Source organism: Rhodnius prolixus, unplaced genomic scaffold (assembly GCF_049639745.1).
Source record: "Rhodnius prolixus isolate KJV_2025 unplaced genomic scaffold, Rpr scaffold_6, whole genome shotgun sequence".
NCBI classification, from domain to species: domain Eukaryota; kingdom Metazoa; phylum Arthropoda; class Insecta; order Hemiptera; family Reduviidae; genus Rhodnius; species Rhodnius prolixus.
In genome coordinates this window covers 3060972-3083836 of record NW_027411634.1, presented here as the reverse complement: position 1 = coordinate 3083836, position 22865 = coordinate 3060972, and the positions used below count along the sequence as shown (strand labels likewise).

The following is a 22865-nucleotide window of genomic DNA, read 5'->3' as shown; positions in this document are numbered from 1 at the left end:
AAGGTATTTTATCGGGTACAGTAGAAGCCCATCTTTTATGAGAGTTGGGTGCGAATTAGGGTTTTCTATTGAATAGAGTAGGAGCCCGCTTTAAGAGAGTTGGGTTGAGAGATAGGGTTTTCTAACGGGTACAGTAGGAGCCCGTCTTCATGAGAATTAGTTGCGAGATAAGGTATTTTATCGGGTACAGTAGAAGCCCATCTTTTATGAGAGTTGGGTGCGAATTAGGGTTTTCTATTGAATAGAGTAGGAGCCCGCTTTAAGAGAGTTGGGTTGAGAGTTAGGGTTTTCTAACGGGTACAGTAGGAGCCCGTCTTTTGTGAGAATCAGATGCGAGTTAAGGTATTTTATCGGGTACAGTTGAAGCCCTAACGGGTACAGTAGGAGCCCATCTTTTATGAGAGTTGGATGCGAATTAGGGTTTTCTATTGAATGGAGTAGGAGCCCGCTTTAAGAGAGTTGGGTTGAGAGTTAGGGTTTCTATCGGGTACAGTAGGAGCCCGTCTTCATGAGAATTAGTTGCGAGATAAGGTATTTTATCGGGTACAGTAGAAGCCCATCTTTTATGAGAGTTGGGTGCGAATTAGGGTTTTCTATTGAATAGAGTAGGAGCCCGCTTTAAGAGAGTTGGGTTGAGAGTTAGGGTTTTCTAACGGGTACAGTAGGAGCCCGTCTTTTGTGAGAATCAGATGCGAGTTAAGGTATTTTATCGGGTACAGTTGAAGCCCTAACGGGTACAGTAGGAGCCCATCTTTTATGAGAGTTGGATGCGAATTAGGGTTTTCTATTGAATGGAGTAGGAGCCCGCTTTAAGAGAGTTGGGTTGAGAGTTAGGGTTTCTATCGGGTACAGTAGGAGCCCGTCTTCATGAGAATTAGTTGCGAGATAAGGTATTTTATCGGGTACAGTAGAAGCCCATCTTTTATGAGAGTTGGGTGCGAATTAGGGTTTTCTATTGAATAGAGTAGGAGCCCGTCTTTATGAGAGTTGGGTTTTCTATCGCGTAGGTCTAGTAATCTAGGACAGTCTCCATGAATACTGCCCGTTCACTTATAGTATGCTCTGCAAATCATTGCCATTTGCAGGCCTAACATTTACGTCACTTCCAAGTAAAAATAAGAATCTACCAGAACGCATCACGTAAAGGCACAACCAGCCAGGTGTTAATCTACTACAAATGTTAATTATAGAATTAAGTAGTGAGTAATTACCAGACATTTGTCCAAGATCATCAAATTAATGTCCTCTGTATTCTATTCAATCAGTAATCGATTTCAATCAATTGTATTCAATAACAACGTCGACAGACGAGTACTATTGAATCTGGACACAATCCCACTGTAGACGGTTTAATTGAAATTAACATTTTCTTTGGCTCTTTAATTAACCGTAATCAATTCAAAATCTTTTATCACTATTTTAATCAACATTTACTTAACTTTTATTTGAAATTTAATTATTATTGATGCACTAAATAAACTGTGATTCTATTGGCTAGGAAATGTGCGGAGCGTCGATTGTGTTTGATAATGGAGATCTGGTCGTATATTTAGGAACATTATGGTACAATAAAAAAGAGGGAATTCAACATGAAAATTATTGGAAAAGATTTTTCTTTGTGAAAAATTTACTTTAATATCGCGCAGTTCATGGAGGCTACCATGCTGAGACAATTAAGTGTAAGCACGAGGCGGTAACGTATGCGAAGACGAAATCACTTCAATAAACTCGTGAATCCACCCCTGATGATGGAAGAAATTCAGAAATACAATAAATAAATTCGTATTATGACGAATAAAATCAAAAGATATTACCCAGCACTGCGGTGGGGGGGCCCTAACTACATTTTCAACTGCACTACTTATTTAAATTTTATAAACAGAAAATTATTTTAAAGATGCCTTCATTTAATGTTCGCACTAATTTTCTTTGTTGAATGTGAGAGGAAAATACTATCGCTATTTGTATTAAGTTTTCCACTAACTTAATCTCACTGTGGCCGTTCCCTAGGGAAGAGTGATGGAGTTCATTATATATAGAAATCCCGACGGTACTCTCTGGAGTGAGCAAAGTGGAACAATGTTCTCTCTTTAATTCTCTTGGACCCTCAGTGTAGTAATTAAAGGTAAATGTCTGGTGGGAAGAAATAGGGAGAAGCTCTAGAGTGAGAATATTGCTCATCCAAAATGATGATCTTTTAAAACATCCGCTCTCCTAAATTAATACTAAAAGATTCACCAGTATCTCGTTCTATAATTTTAAGCTTTTTTAGTAACTCGAGGAAATTCATGAAAATCTAAGATTGAAATAATACGAAATTTGGAGAAGAATCACTCTCAAGACTTCCTTTCGTTGCAACGCCTGCAAGTGATGAGAATTGGTTGGGTAATATATCCAAAGGAAGAGGTAATATCAGTGATGATGGAAGGTGGTTCTCCAGGAAAATAGTAGTTTGTAATAGTAAAATAATTATAGGCGCCACGGTAGCCGAGCGGTTTTAGGCAGGGCGGTTAAAGGCTAGACCCGCAAAGCTAAGATGTATTGTTGGTTTAGTGGGTTCTATTCCCCAGGTCTAGGTTTTGGATTTTATTTAATGGTTAATATGAGAAATTTATAGTAAAGTATGTTAGGCGGTTATAGGCTAGACCCGCAAAGCTAAGATGATGTATTGTTGGTTAGTGGGTTCGGTTCTCCTGGTCTAGGTCTTGTATTCTATTTAATGGTAATATGAGAAATTTATAGTAAAGTATGTTAGGCGGTTATAGGCTAGACCCGCAAAGCTAAGATGTATTGTTGGTTAGTGGATTCGATTCCTCAGTCTAGGTCTTGTATTCTATTTAATGGTTAATATGAGAAATTTTCAGTAAAGTATGTTTGCTAATCGCCTCTGTCCACGACACCTAATTGGTAGTTGGAAGAACCAACCAAGCTCGTCTGAATAAATAGACATCTACTTTACAATCTTCCTAGAACTAGCTTGCTTTGCAAAATAGTTTTTGAAATCAAGATTAGACCTTCATGGGTTCGTTGGACTGTCAGTGTACAGTCTCTTACAATAGTCAGGAAGTGGCTGCGTCTTGCAAGCATATCTCTCTCAGATTATTGGTTGATTCCTCCTTACTGGGCATTACTAAGCCATCTCTCACATAAAGAGACTCTTACTGTAGCTCTTTTTTTTCTTAGAGTTTCTGAGGAGGAATTGGTTACCTCACTAAACCTCTGACGGGACGCGAATCAGGTTCACTTGTAGGGCAAAGAGGAAGAAATGAGGTTGTTAATGAAGTTACTATTCGAATCGTATATTATTATGTAAGGACTTAATCACATCCGTTGGAGCAGTTAGATCTGGATTTATTACGTAACGGGATAATTGTACCAGAAAATTCACACCGAGTTCAACCAGCCGTTCACTGCACAATTCGATTAACTCTATATTAACAAAAAAAATTGTGAAATGCAATGAGATACAACATATTGTTATACACTTATTGTTGTACAAGTACTTATTGTTTTTTTTAAAATCCCGTTTACAATATAAATTCAAATAATTTTACATTTATCATTCAGCGCCTGCTACTGAATTTGAGTTGAATTATTGCAACGATTTACATTAGAGCATTGGTGTTGAATCAAAATGGCTTCTGAAATAAACGATTTATTATTCAATAGCCCTCAGAATTTTTGGTCCGTTTAATGGTGTTAATCTTTTATTATTTGGTGAAATTTATTACAAAATATAAAAAAAATGTATAACTGAACCAAGTGCTTTGGACAATTTAAATTTAAGATATTTATTTTCAAAACAGCGGGAGTTAATCGATTCGTTCGGTGAACGGTTCAGTTTAAGCTCCTGCTGACTCAATAGCAGCTAAAACTGAACACACTTGTGTCATGCAGGTTAGTATAATCCTTATACATTTTTGGAAAATCTGGATGTGTAGACTCACTCGACTTGCTCGGGGTCTAATTATTCTTAACAATGTATTTATTATTTTCTTTTAAGCTTGTAATTTTTTTTTTTCTCTATTTCTGTATTTTTTGAATTTTTCTTAAAAAAAGAAAATAAAAATATGTATAATATTATAAACTATAAACTACAAGGGAACGGAAGCTTAAATGTGAATTTAAACAATGCTTCGTTACGTAAATTGAATTTATTGTTCTAATAAACATTTTTTGCATTTATATTTATTTTTTTAAATGTTTAATGAAAATTTAAATAAAATAATTATTGTTATTTTAAAATAATAAAAAAAATATGTCTGTAATTAAATAAAAGGTGGACTAATTAATGAGTAAATAATTATTAAAGAAGGTTTCCCTCTGTTATTTATTCTCTAAAGTACACAGTTCTAATTAAGAAAAGCCATGCTGCGAAATTTTAAATGAAATATCACATTTTCTGAGGGTTTTTTTTTTAAATTTTTATTCTCTCTTATATTCGTCACCGGAAGTACTGCGGTAGTCAAAGAAAATTTTATTAAATTGAAGGTAAACAGTTCTTAAATCGAAAGAAGAATATGAATACGTTGGTCCCCCCCTAAGAATCGTTTTTTAATGAAAAAAAAAAAATCAAGCAAGTTTCATAACATTTTTCTTATTTCTATCATTTGACAATTTGGAAGGGTGTTGTTGACAGATATGTGATGCTGTTGACATGTTTAGAAAAGTTGTAACGAAACAATACATTGGTCTAACAGATTTTAAAGTAAATCTAATTTGTTTAAATTTTTATTTTAATTTAAAATACATACGAGGGTCGTTTGAAAAGTCCGTGCAAAGTCAGAGAGATAGCACCACTGGCGCGTATCGAGGTTATGTTTAGTTAGTAGCATCTCTTGGAAGAACACACACCAAGTTTCAACCAGATCGGTCTATTTCTTTGTGTTTGGCATTCGTTTGAATCGAGGAAGTCGAGTGATTTTCAAAAAAATGGACGAAAAAGAATTTCGTGTGTTGATTAAACACTACTTTATGAAAAGCAAAACGCCTCAGGAGACTAAAGAGAAGCTTGATAAACATTATGGTGACTCTGCACCTTCGATTAGAACAGTTTATAAGTGGTTTCAAAATTTTCGGAGTGGCCATATGGCGCACAAGTGACGCTGAACGTTCTGGACGCCCTGTTGAGGTTACTACTCCAGAAATCATTGATAAAATCCATGATATGGTGATGGATGACAGAAGAGTGAAGGTGCGTGAGATTGCTAGTGCTGTGGGGCATCTCGAATGAACGGGTACATAATATTTTGCATCAACATTTGGACATGACAAAGCTATCCGCAAGATGGGTGCCGCGATTGCTCACGCTTGACCAATAACGAAATCGTGTGAAGTGTTGCAAGGACGGTTTGCAGCTGTTCCAGAAGAATTTGCAGGACTTTAAGCGTCGTTTCCGTCACTGTGGATGAAACATGGATACATCACTACACTCCTGAAACCAAAGAACAATCTAAACAATGGGTTATTAAGGGGGAATCTGCGCCAAAAAAGGCGAAGACCATTCCTTCGGCCGGAAAGATTATGGCGACTGTCTTTTGGGATTCGCAAGGAATAATCCTCATCGACTATCTGGAAAAGGGTAAAACTATTACAGGTGCATATTATTCATCGTTATTGGACCGTTTGAAAACCGAGCTGCAAGAAAAACGCCCACGATTGGCCCACAAAAAAGTCCTTTTCCATCACGACAACGCACCAGCTCACACCTCAGCAGTTGTGGTCGCAAAATTAATGGAAATAGGGTTCCAACTCGTTTCACATCCCCCCTATTCTCCAGACTTGGCTCCCTCGGACTACTATTTGTTCCCCAATATGAAGAAATGGCTGGCGGGAAAAAGATTTTATTCAAACGAGAAGGTGATAGTAGAAACGAATGGCTATTTTTCAGACTTGGACAAATCCTATTATTCGGAAGGGATCAACAAACTAGAGTAGCGTTGGACGAAGTGTATAAGCCTAAAAGGAGACTATGTTAAAAAGTAAAAAAGGTTTACCCCAAAAAATTAAGTAGTTTTTATTTTTGCACGGACTTTTCAAACGACCCTCGTATTGTTACATTTTACATTTTTTCTCTAACAAGCATCTCATCTCATAAAACGGATGTCAGTAATGTAGTGGGATTGTAGTAGATCTTTTCATTTTGCTAAACATTTCTGAACGGAAGTGTGCCTTTAACTTATACGTCTAAAAAGTGAGAAGTGTTACGGGGTATGTCATGTGTTGAGGTTATACTCTGTTGTGGTTACAATCAGGTGACTTGTATTGGCGGTGATTTAGGTGGGCAGCACTTTTAATAAATATATCTTCCAACTCCTGTTACTTTGATTGGCCATTCTATCATCGTAAATATTGAACAGGTGTTAGCAACGTAAAATATACTGAAAAAAGACTTAAAAGGAGAGCTTAACTTCACCACTCCCTAAGAACCGCTCTGAAATCTAGTTCCCTAGGTAAATGTTCCAAACATAAGCTCCTGATCTAAGTGCATGTAGATTAGATTAGATTCTACGAAGGTTGACCAGAAAGCGTACGCGCCACTGCGACCCAAATGGTTTATTGAGGCACCAATCAGGGTTCTCCAGTCCTATTATGTTTTAGTAGACTTAAAAGTGTAGTGAGAGGTTTTAGGCCAAACTACTATGACATAAACTAGCACTTCACTATGACACAAACTAGCACTTCACTATGACACAAACTAGCTCTTCACTATGACACACACTAGCTTTTCACTATGACACACACTAGCCCTTTCACTATGGCACAAACTAGCCCTTCACTATGACCCAAAACTAGCCCTTCATTATGACACAAACTAGCCCTTCACTATGGCACAAACTAGCCCTTCACTATGGCACAAACTAGCCCTTCACTATGACACAAAAGGGAGTTAGTAAGAAAAAAATGGTTTGGAGTGTAATTTAAATTATAGAAATCCTATAAGGATTAATTATAATCCCAATCCTTTGTAAGGGAAATTTGAAAATTCGATTTTCCTTAAAAGAAATACACACACACACACACACACACACAGAGCGATAGAAACTGTCTTAGAGTTCTTTTAAAACGAATTATACAAATAAATGAACCATCAAAGATTTTAATTGGTTAGGAAAAATCTCATTGATTCCTCAGTAGGCTGAGCTAGAGGATTCAGGGAAATCTTTTGTGAAAAAGGATGATTGAACGATGAAGGATGATTTTCTGGTGGTGGGGGAGGGGTGTAAGAAGGAAATCCTTCACTTGCACTTCCCCTTCATCTCATTCTCCGCGTTGATGCTCAACATCAAAATATTTCCATCAGAATTACAAAAAGAAAAATGAAGAAAAAATAAAAAAAATTCAAATAGAGCTCTTGTTAGTCATAAATCTTGGGATTTCCCATAAATAAAACCCTAATAAATATGTAAATCAGTGCCACTAAGTTATAAAACTCTAAAAGAAAATTTATAGTGGAAAAAAGAAAATTTAAAATTAAATCACTACACCATGACCTTTATTTTTGAATAAGTTTTCTTTTTATTCTAGACCCGGGGGTTTTTAATTTGCAAAATTGTTTTTAATAATAGACCCCCCCCCCCCCCTAAAATTTATCTAAATTTTTTCCTTTTTTGACTTCATTAGAATTTATTTTGTTGGGTTGGTAATATGGTAAATAATTGAAGAAAAATCCGGTGTGAAATTTCACCTAAATTGAGGCAATTAATTTTGGATAAAAATATGGAATTCAATACTTAAATGCTCGCTACAATAAAATGGTACTTTTAAAGAATGCGTACTTTGCAGCTCCCCACTTAATCTTACTACTTAGTTTTTATCTTTCCTCTCCTCGTATTCGCTACTACGTATTACACTGACAAGCGAATATGATGAATGTCCAACTACAGCAAGAAAATCAGGTAGAATAAACGAAACTAAATCATCTAAAGGCTTTGCTAATTGTCGTAAATTTCCAGCAAATTTTCTATGGCCGAACTGACATAACGTTAATTAAATTACGGACCTGTCTAAACATGTTCATCAAATATAAAAAAAAAAGAAAAAAAAACACACAAACAAACCACCTACCTTTCCCATGACAGTCTCCTTCCGCCGGAATCAGTTTGTGGAGATTGGTTTAGAAATTTGGCCAATTTGTGTAAAGCCGGCGTGGAAAGACGTCCCTGGGGCAGCAAACTACCGCCGCCTCCAGCGCCACCGCTCTCTTTTACATGTCCGCCGCCTCCGGTTTCCGGTGAGCTTAGCCTGTGATGGGCTAGGTGGCGTCTTGGATCTGTTTGCAAAAAATATTTTTATAATTTTTTTAGTTTGACGTAAAACAAAAATAATAATTTAAAAAGTGGATACGGAAGTGATTAACTCGCAAATGAAAGGAACAGATTCAAAAATTAGATTGCTTCCCTTGCTATGAGCAGTTTAGACCCGGCGACGAACAATATTTTCCGAGAGGATACTGTCCGGAAGTTGGTTAACGCACTTCAGTGTACGCATGTAAATGAGTACGAGGAGAAACGTAGTAAATGGGTCTTCAACCTTTCTACACTTTTAGGAACCCTTGGAGCTCATGGTCTTTCTTGGAAAGAACCTCATGTCTAAGTAGCAGATAAAATAGTTTATCAAAGCTTTTTTTCTCGTCTCAAATTCGCAAAATTATTCTTGTATCTTTATTTTATCTTAAAAGAAACATCTTAATTGTATAAATGGTTTCCATTTTACGAGCGTTTTGGCTGAGCAAATTGTGATCACTTGCGGAACCCCTGTCAACGTTCCAGGGAACCCTAGGGTACCGCGGAACCCTAGGTTTGAAAACCCCAGGCCTAGTAGATTTGAACGCAGAGATCCAGGGTTCGAATCCTGCTACAGGCCCTTAGTTTTTTTTTTGTTCTCTTCCTAGGAGCTTTTTACAGCTCTACTGTCCGGTAGTAGAAATACTGTCTAATACAATAGTCTATAACGAGAGGAAACACTGTCTTGGAAGCCGGCAGTGCACTGAAAATGGCCTCAGATGTTGACGCGCCTTAAACAAACATTTAACCCTCATTTACAGCGCCTAGAACGCAGGATTAAGCTAGTTCCAAATAATTATTATTATGCCAAGTTTATTTTTTCTTATTAGCAGATTAAGAGAAAGTAAAAATTCCTAGTTGAAGAAAAAAGATTAATTAAAGAAAGTTTAAACTTTTCAAACAACCGACCATGAGTAGAACATTTTCAAACTGTTAGCAGATAAATAGTTTGGACATGGGAAATAGAACCTTATTAAAATTTATCTGAGTGAATTCAATTATAGAGATGTTAGTGCTCTAGCAAAGGTTCACCTATTTGCTTGTAAATGTCCTCTAGGAGGCTGTGGCAAAGTGAACTTGCAAATTCCACCAGCAGATGTCACTTTGAATAAAATTTAAAATAGAAAACCCAGTTTTTGCCCATTCAGTTGTGTCTATTCCATGAATGTCTGTTTCCACTTAAAGGTGTTTTAGATAATTCAAGTGGGATTCGATTTAATCGATGTGAATTGGTTTTTACTAATTTGTAATTTGACCCCGCCCGCCCACCGTTTTCTCCTTCCTTTAGAATAAAGACATGCAGTAAATTAAATTGGAAAAGTTATATACCCACATATTTCAGGGAAACGGAAAGGGGTACTTCCGGTTTTGAAGGCCGATTTAGCCGAGCCACTGGTAGCACCTAATCGAAATATCGAATTTGAATTTCCTGCATACTCGAACTAGGAGGATTCAAGCCAAGCATTCCATTATCTACGGATTCCAGATACTGCAGTCACAAATTCTATACCGTATTTGCTCTATTCTACGTCTCTAACAGAGCTCCATTCTCTCCTATATCTAAAAAAAAATATCTCTTTTTTTTCAAGACCGGAAACAAGAAATTTCATCCTCGCCTTTCCGCACATTCTAAACCCTCTCATTGGACCAGCTTTCATCTTTGACTTTTCCTGACAATCCCAACTAATTCCACTGAATTGGCGCTAGCCCTGCGATTTTACTCAGCAATGAGGGGCGGACGTTGGTCTAGTGGTCAAGAGCGTGGCTTTGTACTTACAAGAGATCCCCAGTTCGAATCCCGTATATGGCTACATGAACAAATTTTGTATAGTAAAGTACGAGCTTCCGCCTCCGTCCACAACACCTAATTTGGTAGCTGGACATTAAGCTACTTGCCTGAATAATTAGCAATTAAAATTACTCGCTATTAGTTACTGCTTAGCCATAATATAGTCAACTTCCTACCAACAAACAGAACAGACAGACTATGTTCCTCTTAGCAGCCTTAATTCACGAGTTAAAAGTTTCCATCGGAAGTAAGGAGTGGGAGAAAAAAAGGACGCCTTCAGGTTACCATTGGCAAAACTATCGTTTCTTAACAACCATAGTTGTTTATTCGATGTTTTCGTTGCTTACAACTATAGCTAGTTGTTCAACTCCAGCTACCCCGCTGTTAGCCCAACTAATGAACTACATTATCCTAGTTTATATGGTATATCTAGGTCAGCCAGTTAATGATATCTACATCAAGTATTGATTAAATTATTTAGCAACGAAAAATGGTTGTTTTTGTTTTAGTATAATTTTTTTTTATCTACATCATTTCTTTTAAGATTTACATATCGTAATGCAGCAAATAGAATCTAAAAATTCAATATTATTATTATTATTTTTATATATCCTTTTATTGAAATTTACACCTGTACCTACAGGGTACAATAAGTAAATGTGATAAGTGTATATGAATAGCGTGTCAGACATGAATGACAGTCATCCAGTGATGGCCGCCATTAGTCACCCAGTTGGTCACGGGGCCAACGGCGCCTCAGCCGCCTTTGAGGAAGATTGGAGGGTAGTGTAGTTGAAGACAAGTTTGCAGCTAAATGGTTGGGATGAAATGAGAGTTTTTGGTGAAAATTTTTATATCAGAATTTGGGCTTGTTCGGAGATGAGTGGAATTTGGAGATCTGTATGTATTGTGTGTGGTTGCTATAACATAGAATGGAGCGTCTACTATTTTAGATTGGAGTGTTTGCACAGTCTATTGATGTTGGATTTTTTTAGCTGTTCCGTAAAGTTGCGAGTCCGTAAGTTGGTGTGAGAAGAGCTGTATAGAGTCGTCGTTTGTTCTGTAGTGAGAGTTTTGAGCGTTTGTCGAGTAGTATGGCTAGAAGTTTTGTATCGTTTGTTTAGTTCGGTACGTTTAAGTCTCGTATGGGGGTTACAGGTAAGTCTCTTGTGTAGGTACATTCCAAGGTACCCTGGTGGGATAAATATTATTTAATGCAGATGAATCTGTTCAAGAAATGTTGTTGGTTCAAACTACTGGGATTAGGAATTGAAGGGATTTCGACACCCTTTACATTCAATAAGGTTCTTGATACCGTTTGTTTTATCTCAATTAATTGAATTCTAATAAAGTATTAACCCGCATTTTCCGCCAAATAATCATAATAATTGATTTTTCTTTTAAATAATTAAAAAGAAAAGCGAGGAAAGTCGTACATTTCTCTGCGCTCTCTTTTCATCATTTATAAAACAAGTTTAATAATGAACAAGTTAGAGAAAGAGAGAGAAGGAAGATTGTGGCCGGTGATTAGCATTAGAACTTGTCAGTTCACTTGTTATTACGTTTTTAGTCCTTCCATAATACATTCCTGGAGGTGTGGGGGGTGTAGCCGAGAGTTTAGCGAGTCCTTAGTTTCCTCTTTGGTAAAGTCGTATAATAATTAATGAATTCCAGCAGTAGTAATTACGGGAGAGAGATGAGAGAGATATAGAGATAGCTCCAGCCCTTATTCCAGCTCTCCAGAATCCATGGCCTGGAGGTTAAAAAGTGCTGCTGGGGGATCTGAAATGATTTTCAGCCCCCACCTCTTTCTTCTTCTTTCAAAGCCTCCATCCCCCCCACCCAAACTGAGGGGAGAAGAAAGAAAAAGATAAGTGTTCGGAGATGAAAAGGTTGTTGAGGTTTTTTCTTTTCACTTACTTTTCTTCCTTCTTTTATTGATCCTTTAATAAGCAATATTCAAAGGAGAGAAGAGAAAACGCAATGGAAATTAAAGTTTGCAATAACTTTGCCAGAATAAAAAGTCTTATGTTTTATGCATATTAATCAGCTGTTATTTTAAGGTTGATTGCCAGGATGAATTCTTGATATTTTGGTAACCATATCAGGTTTAATTTTCTATTACAAGTAATATTACTGTTATTTGGTTGGAATTAGATCTCAATGAGCTTTATAGGTTATAGGTTATAGGCGCTCGGAGCTTTTTTTCAATGCTCTGCCAGTTTTCGGCAAGTGATCTCTCGTTACAGGCAATACTATCCGTCAAGCTCCTAGGAAGAGAAAATCTAAACAGCTGGATTTGAACTCAGAATCTCCGCGTTGGAATCCAATATAACCACTATGCTAATCGCTTCCTTGATTTGTATTATTTACTATTTCTTAGTAGGAGAGAGATAAAAGCCCTTCGTGGACCATATGAAAACCAGAATCAAAAAAATCAACCATATGGTAATCTGCATCAAATATTAACCATATGATAATCTGTAACAAAACATAAGGGATATGGAAACCTGAATGGTATATGAGCCATATGGTAACCTGTGTAAAATATCAACCATATAATAACCTTTATCAAATATCAACTATAAGACAACCTGATTTAAGAAATGAAAACTATAAGAAATTAAATTTTCAAAACCAAATTCTAGCAAAGGCCCGACAATATGATTTTAAAAATTTATAAATTTACAGTTTTTTTCCCCCCACTTTATTTGTATATTTAAAACTGCAACAATGCATCAAGTAAATTTGATCTTACTAGTTCAGTTCACTTGTAACGTCATGGTTGGAGCAATCACCCATTGATGGAACTCTTTCACAATGATTTAATCACAGCAATAGATCTCTAGGCCACTTCCGCTTCAAACGTCGAGAAGGATTGTCGGTAAGGTAAGGAGAGGAGAGTTGTTGGACAAGAGGATTAGGATGGAGAGCTATAGGAGGCTGTGAGATTAGCGGTAGCAAGACTTTATTTGGTCAGTGACAAAAAAAAGGATGTGGTCAGTATGTATGGTAAGGTTAGAAATGTAGTATGGAGCATTCAGGATTTTCCTGTAGGATTTTAGACAAAGATTTAAATTTTAATATTTACAAACTCCTATACCAAATGTGAACAAAGTACGCTACCTTGGACTGTACCTGGGACAAACGTTTGACATGGAATCCCCCCCCCCCAGACTAGACTCGAAAAGACAAGAAACTAAACAACGCTACAAAACTTCTCGCAAGACTACTTGAGACAAACGATCTAAACTCAACCTACAAAACAAAAGACTCCTTATACCTGTTGTTACTGCGACCTATTTGGGGTCATACGGCATCGATGTGTACGGGAATCGACTAAACGTATCCAACTCTCTACGCCTCCCCAGACTTTACAGTCCAAAAAAAAAAAAAATACTACAAAAACTACTTAACGCTCCATTCTACGTTTTTCTAACCTCACCATCCATAATGATCTCCCAAATCCCTTTTGTTAAAGATCTTGCTGAAAGCTGTTTTCCCAAATTTCTCTACAGCAGCTCATTCTAACCCCTCTAATCGTCACCTACCGTCTTCCGCTATAGCAGGTGATCCTCCAAGAAGGACTGAAGAGAAGATGGCCACAGAGATCTACTCTCATCATAAGAGCAAATTAACATATGTCCAAGATAATGGAGTGACACTACAGCAGCTCATCCTAACCCTCTCATAGAACAACTATCTTCTTCCGGCAATACCAGGTAAATCCTCCAAGAAGGATTGAAGAGAAGATGGCCACAACGATCTACTCTCATCATAAGAGCAGACTAACATATGTCCAAGATAATGGAGTGACACTACTGGGTGTCTTCTCCACTCGTGTATCATGATATTTGTTTTTATCATGTACCACATTTACACGTTGCAACAATCGTTGCAACGTGTAAATTTCAATAAAAGATTTTTAAAAAATTTTAACAAAAAATAATAAAAAATGAATAAACTCACCTAAAGTATTTGAATCCACGAAGGACAGCCTTGGTAAGGGGGAACTTCCGTCTTTGGACCCTGCACAAAAAATAATGATGACGTTTAAAAAGTGATGACGTGTAAACAAAACAAAAAAAAACTAGGGGTCAATATTTCTGTCAAATATTACCTTACGTTAAGATAACCATAGAGTAACAGGATGTACTGAAATCGTGTCAAATGTTCTGTATCCTGATTTCATTGTAAATATCCGTTCTGAGGCCTCCCCCCACCCAAAAAAGGAGTTTTATTAAACATTAGATTTTGTGTGTGTGTGTGTGTGTGTGTGTGTGATATGTAATACAAAACAACAAAAATATCCAAAACGGAAGCTTTATATTAGTATGTTTCAGTTCTACATCACCCGACTGCAATTTAGCGATCATAATTCATCAAACGGAAGCATCCAAATTTTAATGAAAGCATTATTCAATTTTTTTGAACTTTAAATAAAAGAGATAAACGCTGACGATTCTGAACAACAATTTATTTAAGTAAAGTAAGTAAAGTAAAGTAATCGCCTATTTTTTCAGGCGAGGCTTAACGTCCAACTACCAATTAGGTGTCGTGGACGGAGGCGACTAGCAAACATACTTTACTATAAATTTCTCATATTAACCATTAAATAAAATCCACGGCCTAGACCAGGGGAATCGAACCCACTAACCAACAATACATCTTAGCTTTGCGGGTCTAGCCTCTAACCGCTCGGCTACCGTGGCGCCTACAATTTATTTATATTTGCCTATTGAGCAGTTCGAAGATGAATTCTGTTTCACTCTCTCTCTCTCTCCCTCTCTCTTTCAATTAATGGTAGATGAGAGAACCTTAGAGAGTGCTACAGCCCAAAGTTTTTGATTTTAGAAAGTTGATAAAGCAAACATTATAACTTTTTAGATATGCTTGACAAGTATAACAACACAGCTAGATCTACATATAATAGATAAAGTAATGAAGAAGAGAAAGCAATAGGACATTCAAGTAACCCTAGAACCCAACATCAGCTCTTTGTTACCCTCCTAGAGTGGAGGAAGGGTCTACAGCTTCCCTTCACTTCATCAATCCCTTCACCACTCTCACACAAAGACAGATACCATCTAATGTGTTGTTGATTATATACTGAGTGTCCCTTTTCCTACTAACATATATTTGCGCAAATGTTTTGTTTTCTAACTTTTGCCCTTTGTCCCTTAGCTTGTGACCTTTTTATTTGCTGGGACTATGTAAGGTTTCAAGCACTTTAATTTTATTGATTTCTCTTTATTGGCGATCAATACAAATTTTCCAAATCAATATCAACTTTTCTCCAAATAAAAATGACCATTTTGAAGTCACCTAAATCCAAAAAAGTAGTTTTTTTTTGTTTTTTTTAATGGTCCAGGAAGTCCAACTTCATTCCACACGTAACTGATCTAAGTTAGCGATCTAAACCGGAACTGGCAACTTGCTTTAAAAACTTTTAACTGGAATCCACGTGCTCAGACTTAAAAGGGAAAGAACTGAACAGATGATTCAAACTTCACCACTAGACTTCTCGACTAAAGATCGAAACTTTGCATTAGACAACAAACAACTTATCCATGATATAAACAAACCTGTATGGACATGCAAAATGGAACTTTGGGGCTCAGCCAAAAAAAAGCCTCCAATATCTACAGAATCTATCGCTAATCCTTTACTTTGTACCTATCTCTACCTTGCACCGAGATCTCCCTTGTTCTGAAGCAGCAAGATCCTCCGCTTTGCCTCAATTTCCCCACTAGACTAACCCTCCAGATTCCCTAACATTTACTGCATTGCCAGGTAAATCCTCTGAAGTAGGTTAAAGCGTAGGTACTTCACCGGAAGTGAATGCCGATGTCCAGTAGTATCATTTGCATCACACCTTCTCTTCTTGCAACAAATGTACTACAGTTGAGGAAATGAAGTTAACAAAAGAGATAGACTAAAGATATACATACACATAAACAAAGAAAATTTTCTTTAAAAAAAACCACTTAGAAGACTTCAGAACTTTTATTTCCGGTAGAAACGCAATTTTAGAAACTCTGTGTCTCCTTCCCCCCTCCTAAAATAGTGGGAAAACACTAAGAGAAAATGAAAGAAAAACCCTGAATAGAAGGAATTTAATAAATACTTATGTATTATTCCCAACGTAATAATACTAGGGTTTCCTTCAAGGAATTATTTATGGACAATTTCCCAGAAGGGGGAAAATCCCTGAGAGGTATATTGTTTTCCAAGGAATTTCCTTAAGTAGAACCTTTCTTGTAATATAGTTCAGGCGTGTTTTATTATAAAAATTCTCCCTTTTTGAAAATTAAAAAAAGGTCACATAGGAAAACTTTCATTAAATTAAACTTATATATATATATATATATATATATATATATATATATATATATATATATGATACGTCATTCACACGACTTTTCTTAATATTAAACACAGGCTTTTCTTTTTCTTTTCAACTTGGAATTTTCACTAAAAACATCTAACAAGATCAACAGATTCCCCTAACTCTGGTTAATGCTCTGGGTCCAACAACAGCTTTCAAACCTAACTTTACTTCCTTTAGGAAGGCTGCAGTACCAGGGGGGCACTAATTCTGACGTCATAATGTGATACCCACTTGGTATCTTCTTCAAATGTCGTTGATGTCATTTTATTCAAGATACAGATTTGCATAATACGAATTACGCCCACTTTATAATTTAGAAAGAGAAGTTAAAAACAAGAATAGATCAGGTTAGCCAACTTTCATTTTTATAATAATTATTACATTAACTTGAGTGATTTTTCACAACCCCATCTCTTGTGATAGCCGGAAATACTGTCCGTGCCAACAAAAAGGAAATTAAGGAAGTGCTACTGTCAGGATGAAATAAATAAACCACTGCCATAGATAGCGCAAGCTGGAGTTAAAAATAGTTATAAGGATTCCCGAAGGAATTTAATTATATTGTATATATAAAATGGCGCATTTCTCACCCGCTCTCTCTCTCTTCTTTATGGAAACTATCTCTTATCCGCCCTATTCCCAAAATTAAATTACCTTCCTCTCTAGATGATTATCGTCCAATTTCCATCCTGTGCGTTACATCCAAGCCTTTAGAAAGAATAGTTTCCAATCAGATTTCTAACTATCTTAAAACTTACAATTTATTAGATCCTTATCAATCAGGATATCGGAACAACTACAGTACTCAGACTGCTTTAATAAAACTAACTGATGACATACGCCTTGCAATTGACAAACGAATGGTTACTGTTTTGGTTTTCTTTGACTTTTCTAAGGCCTTTGATTCTGTCTGTCACTCTGAACTCCTCTTTGTTCTTAAAAGCTTGAATTTTTCTTGCAGTGCTCTCAAATGGGTTGAGTCTTACCTTTCGTCTCGGCGACAATGTGTCGTTGGAATGAATGGTGCTCGCTCAAGATGGGAAAATGTTGCTTCTGGTGTGCCGCAGGGCTCTGTTTTGGGTCCGTTATTGTTCTCTATCTATGTTAGTGATATTTCTAGAGTTATCTCAAACTGTTTGCATCTCATTTACGCTGATGATTTAATTCTCTATTTTCATATTCCTTTTGATCAATTGGAGAATGGAATCAGATGTGTAAATGATGACGTCGCTTCTATTTTTAATTGGGCAAAAGATAAAAATTTATCTTTTAATGCCGGTAAAATGAAGGCGATGGTGGTTGGTAGCTCTAGATTTGTTAATGGCATCGATTTTAACAATATTTCTAGGATAAAAATTGGTAACATTGATCTACCTTATGTGGATTCTGCTAAGTTTTTGGGAGTTACCTTCAATAGCACCTTAACTTGGCATAATCATGTGGGTGATGTTGTCAATAGAATGAACAAAGCTCTGTATCAACTGAAGTACCATAAAGAAATCTTGCCTGTGTCACTAAGAAAGCAGTTGGTTCAAACACTCATCCTCCCGCATGTAGATTATTGCTGTCTTGTTTATTTGGACCTGACTTCAGAACTGAATACAAGGATACAAAGAGCTCTAAACTCGGGTGTTCGTTTCATTTTTGATGTCAGGAGAGATGAACATATTACTCCTTATTACCATCGTCTGAACTGGCTAAATGTTGAATACAGAAGGCAATATTTTTTAGGTGCCTTTATTTATTTTCTGTTCAAAAATAGAGCACCAGATTATCTGTATTCACTATTTAGTAGCAAAGAACAGTTACACTTGAGGACCACTCGACAAGTGGATACAAAGTTGTACACGCCCACACCTAGGACTGCAACCTATCAAAATTCTTTTTATTTAAAAGCTTGTAGGTTATGGAACTCACTTCCGATTGGTTTGCGTGCAAAGTCTGTCAATACGTTTAAACCTCATTTATACGAACATTTTATCAAAAGTTATCTAAATCAGTGATTTATTATTAAAGTTATTATTATCATTACTATTATTACTTCTTTGTTCCAATTATTATCTTTATTTCGTCATGTTTTCCTCTACTTATTATCACTATCACTATTACTATTATTATTGATATTATTGTTATTAATGTTATTATTATCATTATATAATTATTATATTGTAAGCAGTAGACCTATTCTTTTCTTTTATGTTAACATTTTTATTTATGTATTTATTTGTGTATATATTTAAAACGGAAATGGAATTTTAGTTTTATTTTTTATCTTTTTGTTTTACTCTGTATATATTGTAAATATTAATTTGGCAGCAACTCAGAAGAGAAATTTTAGTTTATTAAATTTATGTATATACTTTTTGTTGTCCTTAAGGGACTAATGTCCCAGGACATTAATAAACGTATTTCTTTCTTTCTTTCTTTCTCTCACACACACATTCTATCGCTATCTCTTTCTCGCTAGGGGAGCGCCTGTGAGACCAGAAAGTTGGTAGGTTTGTCTCTCTGTCGTCTAATTACATTTTCTTGATTGATGGTGGTAATTTTCTGATCCGCTGTTTCCGTCTCTTTTTCATGGAATTTCCCTCCGTAGAAGATAGTGTGTAGGAGGACTAGAAGATTTTCCGGGGGAGCGGGGATAGTGGGATTTTCCCCCAAAGCAGATTTCCACGTGGGGGAGCCCACGCAACAATTCTATAAACATTCCCTGATTAGGTAATGTTTGAATCTAAAATTTGTCGTGTTTTCTGTCTCTATCTCTCCTCAGAGAATGGCAATTCTATGCTTTTCTCCGAAAATGCATAGACTAGCCGTTACAGCATCAAACAGCCGTAACACATTGCCGATCGCACGAGTTGCAACTGAATATATTGTAACTGAAGGGAACTATATCGTAATATTGGAGTTGATTATAATCATCGAAGTGAGAAGTTAATTGCGAGAAACTCTCTCTTGCAAAGTGAGCTTACAATGCTCAGGGTATTCCCTTGATTTAATGCTCTGATTTTGATCCTTTTATAATTGTAAAGTAAAAGTAAAGTAATCGCCTATTTTTTCAGGCGGGGCTTAACGTCCAACTACCATTTACTAGGTGTCGTGGACGGAGGCGACTTGCAATCGTACTTTACTATTTCTTATTTAACCATTAAATAAAATCCAAGACCTAGTCTGGGAATCGAATCCACTAACCAACAATACATCTTAGCTAGCCTATAGCCGCTCGGCTACCGTGGCGCCTTGATCCTTTTATAATTGTAAATAGTTAAGAGCAAAAGGTGTAAACAGTTACTCCAGACGAAAAAAATGTATATTTGTACAGATATTTGAACAGAATGTACTATTCAAATAATTTGGCAGATCATTTGCACATTTACATTTGCATTATCTTGCGAAGACCTAAAATAACGAAGAAAAAGAAAATAAAAAATATATCCACTGTTATTGTAGATTGTATTAGAAGGGCGGTTCCTCCAAAAAAAAGTTGAAGGAACGCAGGCAATCCAAAATGGTTCCCATTGTTCCCCGCCCACTCATCATCTCATGAGAGATACCGGGGCTTTAGAACAACAAACATCCGGCTAAAGGTTGCCAGATGCTAATATAATAAACTAATAAAGTAGTGACAGGACACTAGGGAGCATGGCGACTCAATAGCCACAGTGAACTGGAATAAACCTAGAAAGTTCTGGTAAAAATTACCAGATGCCACAATCTCCGGTAGGGAAACATTTTGACCTTCCGAAGACGAGGAATCTAGTTCTTAGAATAAACGGGGCACACCTCTACAAAGTGCCGCACAATCTCATTGGGCTACTGAATGGGCTGGTCACCACAGCTAGTGCAAATTCGCATGTCCATCCACTGTTATAGGCAGAACATTTGTGCTGCAACTCCTAGCTACATTTCTTGACGACAAATCTTCATGAATTGTTATTCATGTTCGTACAACTTAGTCCCGACAGCTGGAACTATATTTTCTCATTAGTTTGATAAATGCTACTAGATAGCATAGTCCTGCATATACTTAAAACCATGTATTCAGTACTCCCCATTGGATTGCATTGTCAAACGGGGAGATTTCCCCCGATCGGTCATGCACGGGGAGATTTTCCCGAGTGGACAGCAATGTGTTTTTTTAGTACAACATCTTTAGGAAGAACGTTATGATCTAGAAATGATACAACAAAACAAAAATTGTCTAGGAATCATGTTTATTGTAAACGTTCATGAATCGATGAAGCTTTTATACAGAGAACTTTTATGCAATACGTAGAGCCATTTATTACATTCTGCTGTACACCTGAATACACCTGAATGCACTTCTATGCAATAGCCATTCTTTTGAACAAAATATTACGACATACAGATAAATATGGTGCAATAAACAACAACACTAACTGAGATGCACTCAGTATATGAAACAACATCTGCTACTCTTTAATCGCAAACATATGACGTAGACGGTTAGATGCATTTAAGCGAGCCGGGTCGGCTGTTAGCCGGAACTATTGTGTTAAAATATTACGCTAATACTAATGGGCAATTCATTTTCGGGCAATTTATTATTTTCTCGCTCTCTCTCTCTTTTTTAGCAGTAGTAGATGAGTGTCTACATTTTTTTGCAATCATGGAGTTCCCACCGAGAATATCCGTTTCGGGGGTCCTGTGAGACTGAAAAGCAGGATTTTGATTAGGATCCACCTGTAAGCTTTAAGATAGCTTAAAAGATGAACATATTTTTTAATTAAATAAGCACCATTTTACTGAATCTGGATTTTTTCTGTTAGTAGGAGTTGAGAGTGGGCATGGGATTGAGAGAGCGCGGATCCAGGATGAGGAGCTAGTTTGGAAGAATGGAATTTCAGGTTACAGGATTTTTGGCTAAGTCGGATATCCTTATGGGTGATTGGTCAAGTTAGATACGTAAAAGGGGAGCATTGGTGCGTAAGATTTTGAATGCGGTATATATTTTTCCGTTTTAGCGGTACCGCATAACCAAAATTAACCTCAGAGGCAACTTCAGCGATTTAAATCTGTCGGACAGTACGGGCTCGAACTATACTGGGACTCCCAATCGTATAAATATATATCGTATTCCATCCCTAAAAATCCAAAATCCAATTCACTTCAGTCACTGTTCCCCTCTCATGGATCTAACCCAGTGGTTCCCAAACTTTTTTGACCCATGGACCCCTTTTTATAGTCAAAACTTGCCTATGGACCCCTTTTGATAGTCAAAACTTGCCCATGGACCCCTTTTTATAGTCAAAACTTGCCTATGGACCACTTTTTATAGTCAAAACTTGCCTATGGACCCCCTTTTATAGTCAAAACTTGCCCCTTTTATAGTCAAAACTTGCCCCTTTTATAGTCAAAACTTGCCCCTTTTATAGTCAAAACTTGCCCTCAGACCCCAAGTGAAAAAGCTACATAAATGCATAGTATAAAAATTACAAATTTAAAAAAGCATTTTGTTGAAGAAGTATTTATTGAAATTATAACTTTTGTTTAAAATAAAAATTAATAATTTGGATGAACGTGATGAGATGTTATGAGTGTATTTATATCCGGCTCAATGTGTGTGAGTAGCAACCGCAAATCCCCACGAGTAATCTTTGTTTCAGGTCTGCATGAAGAGCCGTTAAGTGTTCGACAGTGAGCTACCCAAATCATCTCAATTTTGCAATTTCGAAAGATTTGGAAACTGAGAACGTTCTCCTCTTCCCAAGTTTTGTTGTTACGGAAAACGTTTTGCAACAAAACACAGATATTACTCTTTTAATTTGATTAAATTTAATTGGTCACCTGGTTAGTTTCTAATTTCCATTATAATAAAAATGGATCACAGTTTTATTATTTTTTATTGAACCTTGCGCGGACCCCCTGACGATGTTCAGGGACCCCCAAATCAATTTTAATTTTCCACGGACCCCCTGAATGATACCGGGGACCCCTGGGGGTCCGTAGGGACCACTTTGGGAACCACTGGACTAACCTAACCATTCACACCAACCGGCGCGACTATCCCCCTTGAATCTTGACTTAGCCGTAACCCTGTTTGCCTGCAATTTCATTCCAAACTAGCTGCACATCCTGGATTCGCTCATCAACTCCCACTTTAACCCGCCAAGATGTGTGCGACCTCATTGGCCGTATCTGGAAGCCTAACCAGGGAGGCTATAACGTTTTTTAATGGCCTCTCACGGCTGTCATCGCTGGATGGGCGTCGTTGACGTGTCCAAGTCATAGTGTGGGCGCTGGTCTTAAGTCAGCGCACATACTTTAGGTGCTCATCCATCTCTTTTACTTGTAGTACCATCTGGTACTGTTGCGAAATTCTTTAAAAAAAAACAAAAAAATTGAAATCTCACTAAGGCCAAGGCAATGGCAGCAGGTA

General features: G+C 36.8%; 1 protein-coding gene across 1 annotated transcript in view; it reads right to left on the bottom strand.

Moving 5' to 3' along the window:
* The window catches only part of wake (ankyrin repeat and fibronectin type III domain containing protein wide awake), a 532593-nt gene that overhangs the window by 345619 nt on the left and 164109 nt on the right, over positions 1 to 22865 (bottom strand). Inside the window, exons 4-5 of the mRNA XM_074139711.1 lie at positions 14044 to 14103; positions 8068 to 8272 (exon numbers count right to left, since the gene is read on the bottom strand). Coding sequence (XP_073995812.1) covers positions 8068 to 8272; positions 14044 to 14103 — 265 coding nt within the window. The remainder of the gene's footprint in view (positions 1 to 8067; positions 8273 to 14043; positions 14104 to 22865) is intronic.